This window comes from Polyodon spathula, chromosome 15 (assembly GCF_017654505.1).
Source record: "Polyodon spathula isolate WHYD16114869_AA chromosome 15, ASM1765450v1, whole genome shotgun sequence".
In the NCBI taxonomy this organism is placed as follows: Eukaryota; Metazoa; Chordata; class Actinopteri; order Acipenseriformes; family Polyodontidae; genus Polyodon; species Polyodon spathula.
The window spans coordinates 32,333,872-32,352,909 of record NC_054548.1 but is presented as its reverse complement, the minus strand read 5'-3'; the positions used below and the strand labels follow the sequence as shown (position 1 = coordinate 32,352,909).

The following is a 19,038-nucleotide window of genomic DNA, read 5'->3' as shown; positions in this document are numbered from 1 at the left end:
GGCTTCTCCTTTGCTACACGCATTTCTAATGTCATTGTATAACAGATTATTGTGCTCACCGTCTGAATCTGGCGGTCTATAGCATGCTCCTATTATTATGCCCTTTGAATTTTTGTCCGTTATTCTGACCCATATTGATTCGGCTTTATTTTCTTTGTCCAGGTTTAACACCTGGGCTTCAAGACTGTTTCTTATGTATAGTGCTACCCCTCCTCCTCTTCTGTCCTGCCTGTCTTTCCTATACAGTGTATACCCACAAATATTATATTCGTCCCCATCACTCTCAGACAACCACGTTTCTGTAACACCTATCACATCATAGTTACCTGTTAGTGCAGTAGCTTCAAGTTCTAGAATTTTGTTTCTGATACTTCTAGCATTTAGATAAATACATTTAATGGTTGTCTTACCTGAGTTGTTGTTCTTGTTTTGATGCGGTCTCCCTTCTGTTTTTTTGTTGATTTCTCCCCTCTTCCTTTCTAGTTTAAATGCTTCTGAACCTGCTCGAGGATCTTTTCTCCGAGTAGACTGGTTCCCTTGTTATTTAAATGCAGTCCATCCTGTCTATACAGATAGTCCTCGTTGTAGAATGTGGTCCAATGATCAAGATAGGTGAAGCCTTCCCGTGTGCACCACGTCTTCAGCCATGCGTTTTGATTAATTATTTCCAGCTGTCCATATGGTCCTTTGCAAGGTGCCGGTAGTATACCAGAAAATACCACAGTTTTGGTTTTCTCTTTTAATTTCCTTCCTAGCTCTCTGAATTTGTTTTGCAGGGATTTTGGTATGTCTCTTCCAATGTTGTTTGTACCGATGTGGACGACTACTACCGGTGGTCATCTCCTGTTCGTTCTAGGAGCCTGTCCACGTTCTCAGTGATGTGCTTGACTGATGCTCCCGGAAGGCAGCACACTGTTGTAGTAAGGGGGTCCAAACTGCGAATTGAACTTGCTGTGTTTCTCAATATGGAGTCCCCAACAATCATGACCTCCCTTCTTTTTGCTGTCTGGTCACCACTGTCAATGGGATCCTGGATGTTGTTCCTTTCATTCTCTTGTTGTTGGTTCTGCTCATCAAAATTCTGAAGTGACTCAAATTTGTTGGTTGTTTTGATTTCTGGAGGTTGTGTTTGATGAAGTTTCTTTTTTTCCCTGCTTCTGCCTACCTGAACCCAGCTGTTCTGACCTTCTATCTCCCTGGTGGCTTTCAGTCTGTTAGGGGTGATGCAGACTTTTCCACGCCTGTACATCTCCCACTCGCTGTCGCTTCCACTCGCTGTCGCTGGGAACACTGCCTCGTTTAACTGCCTTGTTCTGCTGTGCTGATGGCTCCTCCCCTCGCCCGTGTCTCAGAACGGCGCTGAATTTGAATCAGCTGCTCCGAGTTTCAGCTTGTTTGTTATCAGAAAAACACACGCGGAAATTGTGGGATAAGCTGAGTGGTTAACGGAACTTGTACACTGTTCTTATGGGAATGTGAAATACACGCTTTTTAGGTACACCCCATGGAATTATGCACAAATATCAAAATTCTGCAAAATTATTTTCTAAATTTAATTTTATGCTTCCAAAAAAAAATTAAAAAAAGACAAAATAAGATAACATATAATGCAGAAACAATGAGAAAAAAATGATGACATGACATGATTGAAAATTAAATAAGTAAACAAATAAATGTATAGGCTAAATCATCGTATTAGCATTACCTACAAGTGTACAGCATACAGTAAATGAACAAAAGTACCTGCATTAAATACAGGACTATATTGAAAGAGGAAAGAAGAAAATACATTAATAAATGCAAAAACTAAAGGGAAAGACTTTGGTCTCAGACTATTGCGAGAAAGTGTAGTCAACAATAATAGGAGTAAAGCCCGGCTTACACTGCATGATTTTTGCAATCGGGAGATGCAGCACCAATCACACTTACCAGTTGAGCTAAGATTTCTCACTGTAGATTGGGGATTGTAATCTACACACACTACACGAGATATCTTGTCGCGGACTGCGCCTATTTTCATTGTAGAAGCGTAGACACGTACAGTCATGCATTTTGAATAAGTACTATGTGTATATAATAGGACTGTGGATATTGCTAATTCCAGCATGAGAACTTATTCTTCAGGACCATAGACTGCACAAATGCTCAACATTGCGATAAAAAAACATTCATAACAGTTGTAATATTATAGCAATGCCAATATTTATTTCCTTGATGTCTGTGCTCTGAACCAACTCGAGTCGAGGTGCATTCAAAATAATAAAATCTAATCTGTTCAAAAAATGCAACACTCGCTTATGGTACAAAATATGTACTGATTCAGAGATTGGCGTGGGAGATTGACCGTCAAGCAGTCTTCATCAGAATATCAAATTCAGGTGAATAATTAGAAGATTTTTAAACTAATGAATATTTTGTACTACGAGCAAGTGATGCACTTTTGAACAGACTATACAACTTTAATAGTGGGCTACTACAAGTTTGTTATAGATTTAAATATGCAACAACGTGATCTACATTCTCTCTATTTCTCAAACACACAGATGTGCACCCCTCCTCGTATTTTGAATAAATTAGCAATACAAGCATACAGTAGTGGTTTGAAAGGGATATCGAATACGAGTGACTGTAGAAATTGATTGCCATGAGAGCACACACTACCACACACAGTATCTGCTTCGACGTTAACAAGTTATAACAATTATTTACTTACCAGGTACCTGAAGTTCCAAAGCAGTTTCCCTCCATCTTTGTTCCTTCACTGAGCGATCATGATAGAAAATGTCACTTATGTCAAAGAGACACGGGTGTTCCTGCCACATCTCCACCATCCTTTACTCAATTTTGAGGCTCCACACCTTGCAGGGAACAACCTTTCTCATCGTCGCCACTGTTGCTAGCTTGTCCTATTGCCTACTGGCAGCACTTGTCAAGAAATCGGCCCGTAGCCCCTCACACATTTCACGAATTGCTTTGTTGGGGACTAAAGTTTTTTGACATGTTAGAAATTTGTCAGGATGTCGTAAGAGCGTCATGAGATAACAGAAGCCATTAACAGGGCATCGTAGACCCTCTTACACTTATTGACCATTTTGTCCCAGATTTTAAGAAATTAGGCGCCGACTCCTCAGCTTGTTGGCGATCAGAAAAAAAGTGCAGTGTAAGCCCGGCGTTAAGAAGTGGGGGCTGTAAGTTTTAAGGTGTAAATCTGATTTTGAAGAATTGCATGGTGTCTCTAATCCAATGGACATGAAAGGGTGGGGCAGCCCTCCTCCAGTTAATCAAAGTAAGGCAGTGGGCCAAAAGAGATGTGAAAGCTAGAGTGCTGGATTGGAGTTTGGACAAAGGAAGCCCATCACATCAAATACCGCTGTCAGTGGTGTGGGGTTAGTCAGGTGCTATAAGTGGTGTGTGGTCAATGGTCAAATAAAAAATTTGGGAGAAGGACTCAAAGACATAGTTCCAAAATGCGGCTTGCCTGGGACAGGTCTAAAACATGTGGATCAATGAGGCTGGAGCCTGCTTACATATATCACATGTAGGATCAATATTAGGATAAATGTTTGCCAATTGGACCAGCGGGTAAAATCTTTTTTTTAATAAGTTCCAGTAAGTGGGTGAAATTAGATTTAAAGAGATCTATGTAGGACCTTGTTACAAAAATTGCTAGATATGTACATTTATCATGAGTAATTTTGAAAGGTAGATCAGCAAATTGAGTGTGTTGCAGCGGGATTGATTGGAAATAATTCAGTTTTATGTAAGTTGAATTTGTATCCAGAAAATTTACCAAATTGGTCCAGTGTAGACAGAACATGAGGAAGGGATGCTGAAAGGTCAGATAAAGAAGGGGATCATCAGCATACAAAGATACCTTTTGCTCCAATCCTCCGCGAACCACCCCACTAACACGCTGATTACTGCAAAGGGAAGCAGGAAGGAGCACAATTGCTATGGCAAATAATAGAGGGGATAGTGGTCATCCCTGACAAGTTCTACGATGCAAAGAAGAGTATCCCCGGTTCATATTGTTGGTACGAACCGAGGCAACGGGGGATGTATATTTATCCAAGAAATAAAGTTTTGACCAAATCCAAATTTTTGAAAGGTAGCAAAGACTTCTCAACGTCTACTGAAATAAGTACTTCAGGGTCCGGGTGAGTGGAAGATGTATATATAATATAAACAGACGTCTTAAGTTAAAAAAGGAGTGGCGGTTCTCGATGAAACCTGTCTGATCTAAAGAAAGAATAGAAGGAATAATTGATTCAAGCCTGCAAGCTAAAGCTTTAGCTAAAATCTTGACATCTGCATTAAGTAATGAAACTGGGCGGTACGCGCTGCCGGTAGAGAGGATCCTTATTCTTTTTTAACAGTAGGGATATTGCGGCTTGATAAAGTGTAGGTGGAAGAGGTTGTGACTTAATTGATTTGGCAGCATACTGCTGATCCAGCTGAAGAATAAGATCAGTTAGCTCTGGCAGTCTCTTCTTATAACGTTTGTTCTTTTGAGCAGTGAAAGAGATGATCTGACCATGCAGATAAGCTTTCATTGCCTCCCATACAGTTGTAATGGGGACTCCTGGGAAGTTATTCATATCAAAAAAATAAGTATGTTCTTATGTTCTTATGTTCTTATGAGCCAAAAATACAGAGGCTTTTGCATTACAAAAGAAAAAGCTACTGTTGGACAGAATTACATTTAAAACAAAAAGCCACAGTGTTGCATTTATTTAAGGTTTACAGCAGTAATAAACAGAGGTATTTAGTTACTGGGAAACTGTAGAGTTTAAAAGTGAAAGAATTAAAAGTCTGTCCCATTGTCGCAGGTGGCTTGAGTGATGCGTGTGTGGGTGGTGATGTCAGATTCAGGAAGGAACATACAGGCAGGCAGTACTGGGGTTGAAACTGAGACGCAATGGCTGCGCTCAGTGTTTTAATGAATGAAACAATTAAAACAAATTAAACAAAAACAGCACACAGCACTTGAGGTCAAAATAAATAGAAAAACAAAAGGACTAAGACTAAACAGTGGACGAACAAACAAACACAGTGAGTCAGAACAAACACACAAGTATCGTGCTGGTCCTTCTAGCATGAAATAGCAATTGTAATAGTTTAATTCTTATTTTTAATTCTGCTCTCTACACCCATTCTCCACTCATTGAACCCACAACCCCGAGTGAGTGAAACACTATCTTTTGTGCAGGTGTACTGAGACTCGATTGCTAATCATTCAATTTTGAATCTCGATACATCTGCATGTGAACTACTTTGTGCACTTCCCCGTGCTCACATACAAATACGCTTTTAATCTGCACATGAAGTAGACAATTGAGCTTTTCCCGACTGGGTGCCGCACACTGCTAACATGGTTTTAGGAAAGGGAGATCGTATCTAACTAACTTGCTTGATTTTTTTGAGGCTGCAACATTGATAATGGATAATTGCAAAGCATATGACATGGTTTATTTAGATTTCCAGAAATCTTTTGACAAAGTCCTGCACAAAAGATTAATTCTCAAACTAAACGCAGTTGGGATTCAAGGAAACACATGTACATGGATTAGGGAGTGGTTAACATGTAGAAAACAGAAAGTACTGATTAGAGGAAAAACCTCAGAATGGAGTGTGGTAACCAGTGGTGTACCACAGGGATCAGTATTAGGTCCTCTGCTATTCCTAATCTACATTAATGATTTAGATTCTGGTATAGTAAGCAAACTTGTTAAATTTGCAGACGACACAAAAGTAGGAGGAGTGGCAAACACTGTTGCAGCAGCAAAGGTCATTCAAAATGATCTAGACAAGATTCAGAACTGGGCAGACACATGGCAAATGACATTTAATAGAGAAAAGTGTAAGGTACTGCACGCAGGAAATAAAAATCTACATTATAAATATCATATGGGAGATACTGAAATTGGAGAAGGAATCCATGAAAAAGACCTAGGAGTTTTTGTTGACTCAGAAATGTCTTCATCTAGACAATGTGGGGAAGCTATAAAAAAGGCTAACAAGATGCTCGGATACATTGTGAAAAGTGTTGAATTTAAATCAAGGGAAGTAATGTTAAAACTGAACAATGCACTAGTAAGACCTCATCTTGAATATTGTGTGCAGTTCTGGTCACCTCGCTATAAAAAAGATATTGCTGCTCTAGAAAGAGTGCAAAGAAGAGCAACCAGAATTATTCCGGGCTTAAAAGGCATGTCATATGCAGACAAGCTAAAAGAATTGAATCTGTTCAGTCTTGAACAAAGAAGACTACGTGGCGACCTAATTCAAGCATTCAAAATTCTAAAAGGTATTGACAGTGTCGACCCAAGGGACTTTTTCAGCCTGAAAAAAGAAACAAGGACCTGGGGTCACAAATGGAGATTAGACAAAGGGGTATTCAGAACAGAAAATAGGACGCACTTTTTTACACAGAGAATTATGAGGGCCTGGAATCAACTCCCCAGTAATGTTGTTGAAGCTGACACCCTGGGATCCTTCAAGAAGCTGCTTGATGAGATTTTGGGATCAATAAGCTACTAACAACCAAACGAGCAAGATGGGCCGAATGGCCTCCTCTCATTTGTAAACTTTCTTATGTTCTTAAGTAATCTGTTCAGACATAAATTTTCATCAGAAAGTAGCAGGCTGCTAAACGCCAAGGAGCCCTGGGCATATCCTGATTCGGAAGATTTAGTTCTAATATGAAGGGGCGTGATCAGATAAAACTATGCTGTGATACGTACAAGAGCGAACAGAGAACAGCAGTTCATTATCCAGAAAAAAAGTAATCAATACGTGAGAATGTGTGGTGAACAGGAGAAAAAAAAAGATTATTGTTTACCTGTAGGAAATAAAAAGCACTTCTGGTCAGAAACCCTGTAATCTGAAAGAAAGGATCGGATGGCTAAAGCAGTTTTAGAAAGTGAGGTAGTTTTTGACAATCTAACGTAGGATTTAAGCAACAGTAAAGTCCCCACCCAAAAGTAAGTGATGTGTATTTAAATCATGAAGTTAATCAAGTGAAGTTAAACAGTGTGTAATAAAATCCTTGTCATCCCAGTTTGGGGCATAAACATTGGCCAAAATCATGGAAGTATTAGAAAGTCTGCCCACAACAACAACAAATGGTATGTTTTTTATGTACTAAAATTGCGTCATGTTTGAAAAATAAAAATAACTAATTAACATTTAAAAAAATACTGAAAGTCTGTCAAGTCTGCGCAGATAATTTGATACCCCGTGCCCGCGTTGAAAAAAAGGGGAGAAGAGAAAAGAGAAAAAAGAAATATATACACATGTATACAGTATAAACAAACAGACACGTAAATATACAAAATAAAAAACAATAATAAAAGGGAGTATTTAGCATCTAAAAATGACTGAAGATAGACAATCCGTATGTGTAACACAGTAACAGTTTGAAATATCCACAGTGGTACTAATAACGATATAGAAATAAGTAAGGTACGTTCTTAGAAGAATAATATTCTAGTTCACCTAATCATTTTCAAAAAATATATATTTTCATTGACCAAATAGTTAATTGTACTGTATATATAAGAAATGAAAAAAAAAAAGACATTTAAGTAAACTGCCAGGCAAACCGTGTGTTAGGCACTAAAACCAGGGCTTTTATAGAAAGCTTCAGCCTCCTGTTTGTACAGCCTTGTCTTTATGTCCTTAAAAGCTGCAGGGCTTCTGGCGACATCTGAGCTAAGGTCTGGAAATATAAAGATCTTTTGCTCCCGAAAGGTGAGGGTTTCCTGCTTCCTCGCCAAGCGGAAGACAAGCTCCTTGGTCTGACATCGATGGAAGTGGACGATCACGGGTCTGGGCATTAGCTGAGGAATCTGCTTCGGTGCTAGAGAGCGATAGGCCCGATCCAGCTCCGGAGCCGATCCCAGTGCCTCACCCCCAAGTAGCTCCAAAAAGTAATCAGACATAAACTTAGTAGGGGGCAAGCCCTTAGCCCCCTCTGGCAGACCGATGATTCGGAGAGTCTGACACCTACTACGATTTTCCAGATCCGACAACTTCTCCCTGATGTCAGCAATAAGTGTAGCACAGGAGGCCTTCAACTCAAAACCCGATCCCCAGTGTCGTCAGCTGAATGCTCGAAGCTATCAATGCGGTGGCCATGTGAAGTAACTGTGGTCTAAATGACATCGAGAGATGTTTTTAGAGGCAAACGAGTTGTGAAACTTTGCATAAGATGAGTGGGAAGGGCTGCGCGGCGCTTTTTTAGCTCGGAGACCACGATGCACATAGAAACCAGCGCGGGCTTGGCAGAATCAGCAGGCCCCGTGGTTGCGGAATCCAAAGATAAAGAATCTGTCATCCCACACTTAGGTTTTATTTGGCTTTGACATTGTATGGCCAGTGTACAAATAAGCCGAAATAACCGAAAATGGCTGTTTTGCCAAAACGTTCTTCTTTCTGTTGGAAATAATTACCTCTTAGTTACTGTGCAATGGTTTTCAATTATTAATCTGATTCTTAATTAGTTCTGTTACATCTTTATAGACTTTTAATATACAGTGGCTCTCAAAAGTGTTCACCCCCTTTCCACATTTTATTGTATTACAACATGGAATCAGAATGGATTTAAGGAGTTTTTGCCACTGATCAACACAAAAAAGTCCATAATGTCAAAGTGAAAAATAAAATTTACAAATTGTTCTAAATTAATTACAAATATAAAACAGAAAATAATTGATTGCATAAGTATTCACCCCCTTTGCTATGACGCACCTAAATAAGCTCTGGTGCAACCAATTGTCTTTAGAAGTCACATAATCAGTTGAATGGAGTCAACCTGTGTGCAATTAAGGTATTTCACATGATTTAATTGTTAAATACACCTGTCTCTGGTGGTGGGAGGTCCCACAGTTGGTTAGTACATTTAAAAAAGAAAGCCATTGTTGAAAAAAGCTCGCATCAAATCTTGGCTAGAGTTTGCCAGAAGGCATGTGGAAGACTCTGAGACCAAGTGGAAGAAGATTCTATGGTCTGATGAGACCAAAATAGAGCTTTTTGGCCTCAACACTAAGTGCTATGTTTGGCACAAGCCTAGCAACGCACATCATCCTGAGAACACCATCCCTAACATGAGCATGGTGGGGGCAGGACCTTTCTATGTCAGGACCTGGAAAGCTTGTGAAGATAGAGGGCAACATTGATGCAGCAAAGTACAGAGAAATCCTAGAGGAAAACCTGCTGAAGTCTGCAAGAGACCTGGGACTTGGGAGAAGATTCATCTTCCAGCAGGACAATGACCCCAAACATACAGCCAAAGCCACACTGGAGTGACTTAAAAACAAAAAGGTCAGTGTCCTGGAGTGGCCCAATCAGAGTGTGGACCTCAATCCAATTGAGAATATGTGGAAAGATTTGAAAATTGCTGTTTATCAAAGGTCCCCATACGACTTGACGGAGCTTGAGCAATTTTGCAAAGAAGAATGGGCAAAAATTGCAGTGTCCAGATGTGCAAAGCTGATAGAGACTTATCCAGATAGACTCATGGCTGTAATTGCTGCCAAAGGTGCCTCTACCAAATGTTGACTCAAGGGGGTGAATTCTTATGCAGTCAATTTCACTGAACAAAAATATTAACACAACATGCAACAGTTTCAAAGATTTTACTGAGTTATAGTTCATATAAGGAAATCATTCAATTGAAATAAATTCACTAGGCCCTAATCTGTGGATTTCACATGACTGGGAATACAGGTATGCATCTGTTGATCACAGATACCTTAAAAAAAGGTAGGGGCGTGGCTCAGAAAACCAGTCACTGGTGTGACCACCATTTGCCTCATGCAGCGCGACACATCTCCTTTGCATAGAGTTGATCAGGCTGTTGATTGTGGCCTGTGGAATGTTGTCCCACTCCTCTTCAATGGCTGTGCAAAGTTGCTGGATATTGGCGGAAACTGGAACACGCTGTCGTACACGTCGATCCAGAGCATCCCAAACATGGTTAATGGGTGACATGTCTGGTGGCTATGCAGGCCATGGAAGAACTGGGACATTTTCAGCTTCCAGGAATTGTGCACAGATTCTTGCGACATGGGGCCGTGCGTTATCATGCTGAAACACGAGGTGATGGCGGCGGATGAATGGTACAACAATGGGCCTCAGGATCTCGTCAAGTTATCTCTGCATTCAAATTGCCATTGATAAAATACAATTGTGTTTGTTGTCCGTAGCTTATGCCTGCCCATACCATAACCCCACCGCCACCATGGGGCACTCTGTTCACAACGTTGACATCAGCAAACCGCTTGCCCACACGATGCCATACACACTGTCCTCGCCAAGCGGAAGACAAGCTCCTTGGTCTGACATCGATGGAAGTGGACGATCACGGGTCTGGGCATTAGCTGAGGAATCTGCTTCGGTGCTAGAGAGCGATAGGCCCGATCCAGCTCCGGAGCCGATCCCAGTGCCTCGCCCCCAAGTAGCTCCATAAAGTAATCAGACATAAACTTAGTAGGGGGCAAGCCGGGATTCATCCGTGAAGAGCACACTTCTCCAGCGTGCCAGTGTCCATTGAAGGTGAGCATTTGCCCACTGAAGTCAGTTACTATGCCGAACTGCAGTCAGGTCAATACCCTGGTGAGGATGACAAGCATGCAAATGAGCTTCTCTGAGACGGTTTCTGACAGTTTGTGCAGAAATTCTTCGGTTGTGCAAACCCACAGTTTCATCAGCTGCCCGAATGGCTGGTCTCAGACAATCCCGCAGGTGAAGAAGCATGTGGTCTGCGGTTGTGAGGCCGGTTGGAGGTACTGCCAAATTCTCTAAAAAATTCTCTAAAACGATGTTGGAGGCGGCTTATGGTAGAGAAATGAACATTCAATTCGCTGGCAACATCTGTGGTGGACATTCCTGCAGTCAGCATGCATCTGTGGCATTGTGTTGTGTGACAAAACTGCACATTTTAGAGTGTCCTTTTATTGTCCCCAGCACAAGGTGCACCTGTGTAATGATCATGCTGTTTAATTAGCTTCTTGATATGCCACACCTGTGGATGGATTATCTTGGCAAAGGAGAAATGCTTACTAACAGGGATGTAAACAAATGTGTGCACAAACTTTGAGGGAAATAAGCTTTTTGTGCTTATGGAAAATTTCTGGGATCTTTTATTTCAGCTCATGAAACATAGGACCAACACTTTACATGTTGCGTTTATATTTTTGTTCAGTGTATTTTCTGTTTTATATTTGTAATTAATTTAAAAGAATTTGTAGATTTTATTTTTCACTTTGACATTATGGAATTTTATTTTAGTTGATCAGTGGCAAAAACTCCACTTAAATCCATTTTGATTCCATGTTGTAACACAATAAAATTTGGAAACGTCCAAGGGAGGTGAATACCTTTGAGAGCCTCTGTAAAGGTGCAAATACTATGTCATGAACAAATATTTTAAATAGCTTAAGTGCTCTTTTTTTGTTTTATAAAGATTGTTAAACTACCAGAAATTTCGTATTTTGGTCATTGTCATATTAATTAGTGGCTAATGTTCAGTAAATGCTTTTCTGAATTATATTAAGTGTTGGGTGCCAATACTTTTGTCTGCGACTGTATCCTTGTATCCAGAATAATATTGTATATTCTACCTTATGTATTCTGGTTAATGATATATACTGTTTAAAATGGAAAATGTTTTCTGAAATCAAGCGTGGCAAGTGTACAGAATACCAGTTAACCATGCATGTTAACATAGTCTGTTACTCTTTGTCAAGTATGATTATACTGTGCCTCTAAATCTATTTCCTAGATTTTATTGGTGTTTTTTTTATTTAATTTTTTTTCAGTATACGTGGTGTTCTACCTGATGATGCTTCAGTGTGCATAGTATCTTCAGTAACCATGATGGCAACACAGTCAGTATCCGTAGACAATTACCAGGAAGGGCAACCGGTAAGTTATATTTTCTGTCTTGTGCATATTTATATTATTAGAGAAGTTGAAGTAAGTGTAAAGTCATTTTACAAAAATATGGAGATTTATACTGGGTTACGACCCCGACTGAAGATGTCGTTAGCAAAGGGGGGGCTGGTTGTACTAACGAGGTCAAACACTAGACCACATTTTACTCAACATTTTAAAACTAATAAACAAACAATACCATAATGAACATTCTTGTAGTATGTTGCTTAAAACATAATAATACAATATATTCATAATAAAGTTGAGTTCTTATCTATAAACACTAACATGTTTAAAGCTTGGGACTTGCTGTCTGTAGCTTGGTGTTGTTTACATCATCGTCAGAATATTTTAAGTAACGAAGCTGAAAACCAGGATTGAATCACTGATAATAGGGTCACAGGCAGTGATTCCGTGAGCACTCTGGGGCTCAAGCACCAATTGGGGGAAAATAAGGTCCCACATAGTGCAAATAAATCACCTGTTCTGTCAAATTATAGTGTGGATGCTTCACAAGCAGAACTATTATTGCAGCATTTAAAAATATAAAATCCATTTATAGTCTCCCAGCTGCCTAGAAAAGCTCTGCGTTTCCCTCATTTTTCTTTTGTATTTGTTTTGCTATCGTTAGTATCTATAGTAGATACAGCGTCCGTCAGTTCTGGCAGATTCTACTGTACTTGCTGAAGTGTTTTTCTCCCACTGCTAATTAAAATAAATAAATAAATAGAAAATAGCCACCTAGCAAGTTCATCTACAGTAAAACGTACTGTCTTTAAATTGTGTGCGGGAGTACATTCTAGGGATGTGCTTTTAGTAAATTTTTATGAACGTTTAAACGCTTTGCAATGTAAGCGTTTAAACGTTTAAACCATATCTACACACACATACTCTTTATATTACATTCTGATACTGACAGCCCTGGTTAGTATTTTCTAAGATAGAGTTGTTAGAATAGTGCATTTCTTAAAGGTTCATGTAATAACAACAAAAAAGGAACATACTACGTTTTTTTGTAGATTTTTTTTTTGTTAAGTAAATGTACCAAAAATTATGTGGTTTAAAAAAAAAAAAAATGTAAAGAGAGACAAACATCACCCACTGTACAGCGCAAAAGCGAGTTGTGCTTACAATTGAAAAATACTTTCACTTCTGGAAAAGGTAATTGCCAGGGATAAAATAGCACAATATTTTGGAATTTTAAAGAGCACTGTGACTGATATTGAAAAGTCTGCCTCTGATTTAAAAGTTTGCGGGCTTAGCGGTGGGACTTTTGAGATCTATTGTTGCTGGAAACGAGTACTTGAGCATTACAATTTCCAAGTACTCATATCAAGCGCCACTCTTCTCTACATACTGTATTAGTGTACATAAACCTCCCAAACATTGCCACCAGTCATATTTTAAATGCCAAATTAACACAAAATCGAGTCATATATTAAGTAATTAATATAATGTTTGCTTTTTTGTGCAGTTAATTGTATATCGTAAAATATTCAAATTCAAAAGTAATAACCATTATATTGCTCTGTACGCAGTCAGAGACAGCATAGCAGCAGCAGCAGGGGGGCGTGGCCGTGGCCCCTGTATGTGTGCCATTATTTGATAGAAAAATATCCCAGGAGTAAAGAAAAAGTTGTGTAGCTCTTACTTTACCCCAGTGAATTCACTACAAAACAAAGGATGCCAAATGGCAGTTCAAGTTAAATGTTGTTTTTTTATTTGCCGAAATAAATAGTGCATAAAGTTGACAACACTTTTTTTTTTAATTCCTTGCCATTGCTGTTTCTTCACAGTAAACAGTGGCCATCAACACTTTTTCATAACGCAATAACATGAGGTTTACTTGTGCCTTTTTCTAGCCGAACAAGCAAATGAAAACTGAAATTTAACTTTAACACTTATGTGGCAGAGCTGGGTTTATTATGTTCAGGTGGCTGGGGTTGATTAAATGATTAACTTAATTAACGATCAATCAGCACCCAGCCACCTGACATAAAAGGAGGCCTATACTTCTCATTTGGGAGGAGGGAGCTGAGGAAGCAGGTTGGTGGTTTTTGGTGGTTTTTGGTGGTTTTTGGTGGTTTGTATTTTGGAAATTTTGAATCCAGTGAAGGCATTGCCCATCCTGGAAACCTTATTTTTTTGTGAGATTTGCTTTTTGGTCTTGCTTTATTTGTGTTTGAACCTTTTTGTTTTGTCTCTGGGCCTCTATCCACTCGCCAGCCTGCCACAACTTAAAATAAAACAAACGTGGAAATGGTATTGTAAAGTGAAGGGAAAAAACTCAACATTCTCGTTTATTACATCCCACGTAGAAAGTCGCCTTATAAAAATAATTTAAAAAACTAGAAGTACCAGGCAGTTTTACGGCTCCGAAGCCCCAGTATCAGAACCCGTCTAATCGTATTTACTTCTCAATGTGCCAAGTTTAAAATCAGCAAATTCAACAGTTCCACAGAAGATTTTAGAACATAAGAACATAAGAACATAAGAAAGTTTACAAAAGAGAAGAGGCCATTCAGCCCATCTTGCTCGTTTGGTTGTTAGTAGCTTATTGATCCCAGAATCTCATCAAGCAGCTTCTTGAAGGATCCCAGGGTGTCAGCTTCAGCAACATTACTGGGGAGTTGATTCCAGACCCTCACAATTCTCTGTGTAAAAAAGTGCCTCCTATTTTCTGTTCTGACCGAAGATAGAATAACTAAAATAGAGGTCAGAGAACCACTGGCAAACTCAAACCACAACATGGTCTCATTTGAAGTTTTTTAAAACCCCAAAAGTAATGACTAAAGCTAAGGTTTACAATTTTAGAAAAGCAAACTATGAAGGTATGAAACAAAGACTAACAGAAGTAGATTGGAGTAAAATAGAGAAAACATCCACAGAAAAAGGATGGTTGTTCTTCAAAAATGTAGTACTAGAGGTGCAAAACAATTACATCCCTAAAGTAGACAAATCTAAATGTAAAACTAAATTGCCAAAATGGTTTAATAGATCAATTAAAAAAAATATTCAGCGAAAAAAGGCACTTTACAGAGCATTAAAAAAGGACCAAAAAGAAAGTACGCAGAAAAAATACACAGAACTGCAAACGCAAGTCAAAAAGGAAGTTAGAAAGGCCAAGAGAGAAATAGAAATGAACATTGCTAAGGGAGCTAAAACCAATTCCAAAATGTTTTTCCAATATTACAACAGCAAGCGAACATTCAAAGAGGAGATTAAATGTTTAAGAGATACAAATGGCAAAATCGTAGATGAAGAAAAAAAATAGCAAATATATTAAATGATTACTTTTCACAAGTTTTTACAAAGGAAGATACTGACAACATGCCCCACATGTCATCCAGTTCCTATCCAGTTTTAAATAACTTTAGCATAACTGAGGCAGAAGTGTTAAAGGGACTAGGAGCTCTTAAAATAAACAAATCCCCTGGGCCGGACGAGATCCTCCCAGTAGTACTCAAAGAAATGAAAGAAGTTATTTACAAACCGCTAACCAAGATCATGCAGCAGTCTCTTGACACAGGGGTGGTACCGACAGACTGGAAAATTGCAAACGTAATACTGATCCACAAAAAGGGAAACAAAACTGAACCAGGTAACTACAGACCAGTAAGCCTGACTTCTATTATATGCAAACTTATGGAAACTATAATAAGATCCAAAATGGAAAATTACCTATATGGTAACAGGGTCCTGGGAGACAGTCAACATGGTTTTAGGAAAGGGAGATCGTGTCTAACTAACTTGCTTGATTTTTTTGAGGATGCAACATCGATAATGGATAATTGCAAAGCATATGACATGGTTTATTTAGATTTCCAGAAAGCTTTTGACAAAGTCCCGCACAAAAGATTAATTCTCAAACTGAACGCAGTAGGGATTCAAGGAAACACATGTACATGGATTAGGGAGTGGTTAACATGTAGAAAACAGAAAGTACTGATTAGAGGAAAAACCTCAGAATGGAGTGTGGTAACCAGCGGTGTACCACAGGGATCAGTATTAGGTCCTCTGCTATTCCTAATCTACATTAATGATTTAGATTCTGGTATAGTAAGCAAACTTGTTAAATTTGCAGACGACACAAAAGTAGGAGGAGTGGCAAACACTGTTGCAGTAGCAAAGGTCATTCAAAATGATCTAGACAAGATTCAGAACTGGGCAGACACATGGCAAATGACATTTAATAGAGAAAAGTGTAAGGTACTGCACGCAGGAAATAAAAATGTACATTATAAATATCATATGGGAGATACTGAAATTGGAGAAGGAATCTATAAAAAAGACCTAGGAGTTTTTGTTGACTCAGAAATGTCTTCATCTAGACAATGTGGGGAAGCTATAAAAAAAGGCTAAGAAGAAGCTCGGATACATTGTGAAAAGTGTTGAATTTAAATCAAGGGAAGTAATGTTAAAACTGTAAAATGCACTAGTAAGACCTCATCTTGAATATTGTGTGCAGTTCTGGTCACCTCGCTATAAAAAGATATTGCTGCTGTAGAAAGAGTGCAAAGAAGAGCGACCAGAATTATCCCGGGCTTAAAAGGCATGTCATATGCAGACAGGCTAAAAGAATTGAATCTGTTCAGTCTTGAACAAAGAAGACTACGTGGCGACCTAATTCAAGCATTCAAAATTCTAAAAGGTATTGACAGTGTCGACCCAAGGGACTTTTTCAGCCTGAAAAAAGAAACAAGGACCAGGGGTCACAAATGAAGATTAGACAAAGGGGCATTCAGAACAGAAAATAGGAGGCACTTTTTTACACAGAATTGTGAGGGTCTGGAATCAACTCCCCAGTAATGTTGTTGAAGCTGACACCCTGGGATCCTTCAAGAAGCTGCTTGATGAGATTTTGGTATCAATAAGCTACTAATAACCAAACGAGCAAGATGGGCCGAATGGCCTCCTCTCGTTTGTAAACTTTCTTATGTTCTTATGAATGCCCCTTTGTCTAATGAACCTTTTTTTTTTTTTTTTAAATGCATTAACAAACAAATGACATTTTTGAAAATGTAAATTTTACCGACACAGGCACGATGGTTTTCAAGTTTGGAGTTAAATCGGTTGAACCGTTTTTAAACTGAAGCAGTATTAAATATAAGAAGAAAATATCTGAGTGGCAGCCATATTATTTCATAAAACATAAGCATTTTGACATATTGTATTCTGCCATCACCGGAACGATGCCTACCAAGTTTGGAGTCTGTTGGTCAGATGGTTTTCAAATAAAAGCAGTCTGCTGTTAAGGGCTCATTTCGGTGAAATTTGTGGCAGCCATTTTGTATCAGCAAGCAGGTTTGTATGGTGACAATATATGCCAAGTGTCAGCTCAATCACTTCAACGGTTCCAAAGAAGAAGATTTCGTGAGGTTTCAAGAAGAAATACGTCTTACGGCCATTTTGGTTTAACACCAGTTTCTTAAAAGTCAGTTGTATTGCCACAGTGTCAAGGATGATGCTTGTGAAGTTTGGAGTTAGTCAAATAAACCGTTTGTCAACTGAGGCAGTTTTATATTTCAGACTGAAACATACACCTGACGGCCATCTTGTTTTGTAAAATAACCATTTTGACATATTTGTATTCCATTGTTACTGTGACAATGACTACCAAGTTTGGAGTTTGTTAGTCAAACTGTGTTCAAATAGCAGCAGTTTTTTGGTTCAGAAGGCAATTCTCACTCTTCTGGGATAAAGATGCTCTTTATGTCCAGACAAGCTATTGAGAATTATCTGTTATCAAGACAGCTAAATTTGGATTCTAGCCTTAAACGCAGAATGATAATTGCTTTATGAAACCCACATCAATTTGTATAAATCACGTACAAACAGTTACTATAGTGTTCATTAACTCAAAACATGAATTGAAAGCAGTAATACTTTTCTTACGTTCCACTTAAAACAAAACATTAATTTTACTTTAATAGTTCATAAGAGGATAAAAACACTACTCATTGAATACTTAACGGACGTGCGCTGCCTTCTCCAGCTGTTCCTTGTCTTCAACAATACAGGCGCTCGAGGGCTCTCCTGCTGGCAAGGATAGGTCCAGGTTCCGGGGTATGTCTTCCTCTCGCTTCGTCTCCACTTAAGGGGAAGGAAGAAAATGGCTTTGCAAAGAACAAGAGTCATTAACTATTTAGGTGTTTCACTGAAACAGCAATTCCTCCACCAGTTTCTGCGCTGTTCGTCCGCTTATGTCTGGGATTTTCCACTGCAAAACTCTGGCACTGCTAGCTCAATAAATTGAATATATTTCATAAGAACATAAGAACATAAGAAAGTTTACAAATGAGAGGAGGCCATTCGACCCGTCTTGCTCGTTTGGTTGTTAGCAGCTTATTGATCCCAGAATCTCATCAAGCAGCTTCTTGAAGGATCCCAGGGTGTCAGCTTCAACAACATTACTGGGGAGTTGATTCCAGACCCTCACAATTCTCTGTGTAAAAAAGTGCCTCCTATTTTCTGTTCTGAATGCCCCTTTGTCTAAACTCCATTTGTGACCCCTGGTCCTTGTTTCTTTTTTCAGGCTGAAAAAGTCCCTTGGGTCGACTCTGTCAATACCTTTTAGAATTTTGAATGCTTGAATTAAGTCGCCACGTAGTCTTCTTTGTTCAAGACTGAACAGATTCAGTTCTTTTAGCCTGTCTGCATATGACATGCCTTTTAAGCCCGGAATAATTCTGGTCGCTATTCTTTGCACTCTTTCTAGAGCAGCAATATCTTTTTTATAGCGTGGTGACCAGAACTGAACACAATATTCAAGATGAGGTCTTACTAGTGCATTGTACAGTTTTAACATTACTTCCCTTGATTTAAATTCAACACTTTTCACAGTGTATCCTAGCATCTTGTTAGCCTTTTTTATAGCTTCCCCACATTGTCTAGATGAAGACATTTCTGAGTCAACAAAAACTCCTAGGTCTTTTTCATAGATTCCTTCTCCAATTTCAGTATCTCCCATATGATATTTATAATGTACATTTTTATTTCCTGCATGCAGTACCTTACACTTTTCTCTATTAAATGTCATTTGCCATGTGTCTGCCCAGTTCTGAATCTTGTCTAGATCATTTTGAATGACCTTTGCTGCTG

General features: G+C 38.9%; 1 protein-coding gene across 3 annotated transcripts in view; it reads left to right on the top strand.

Annotated features, from left to right (window-relative positions):
* Positions 1–19,038, top strand: part of LOC121327925 (homeobox protein PKNOX1-like) — a 109,419-nt gene that overhangs the window by 21,914 nt on the left and 68,467 nt on the right. For 2 of the 3 annotated variants that reach the window (XM_041272280.1, XM_041272278.1), the window contains exon 2: positions 11,823–11,928. In XM_041272280.1, coding sequence (XP_041128214.1) covers positions 11,878–11,928 — 51 coding nt within the window. In that variant the 5' untranslated portion in view covers positions 11,823–11,877. Of the gene's footprint in view, positions 1–11,822; positions 11,929–19,038 lie in introns of those variants that run through there. The other variant, XM_041272279.1, reaches the window with a different exon arrangement.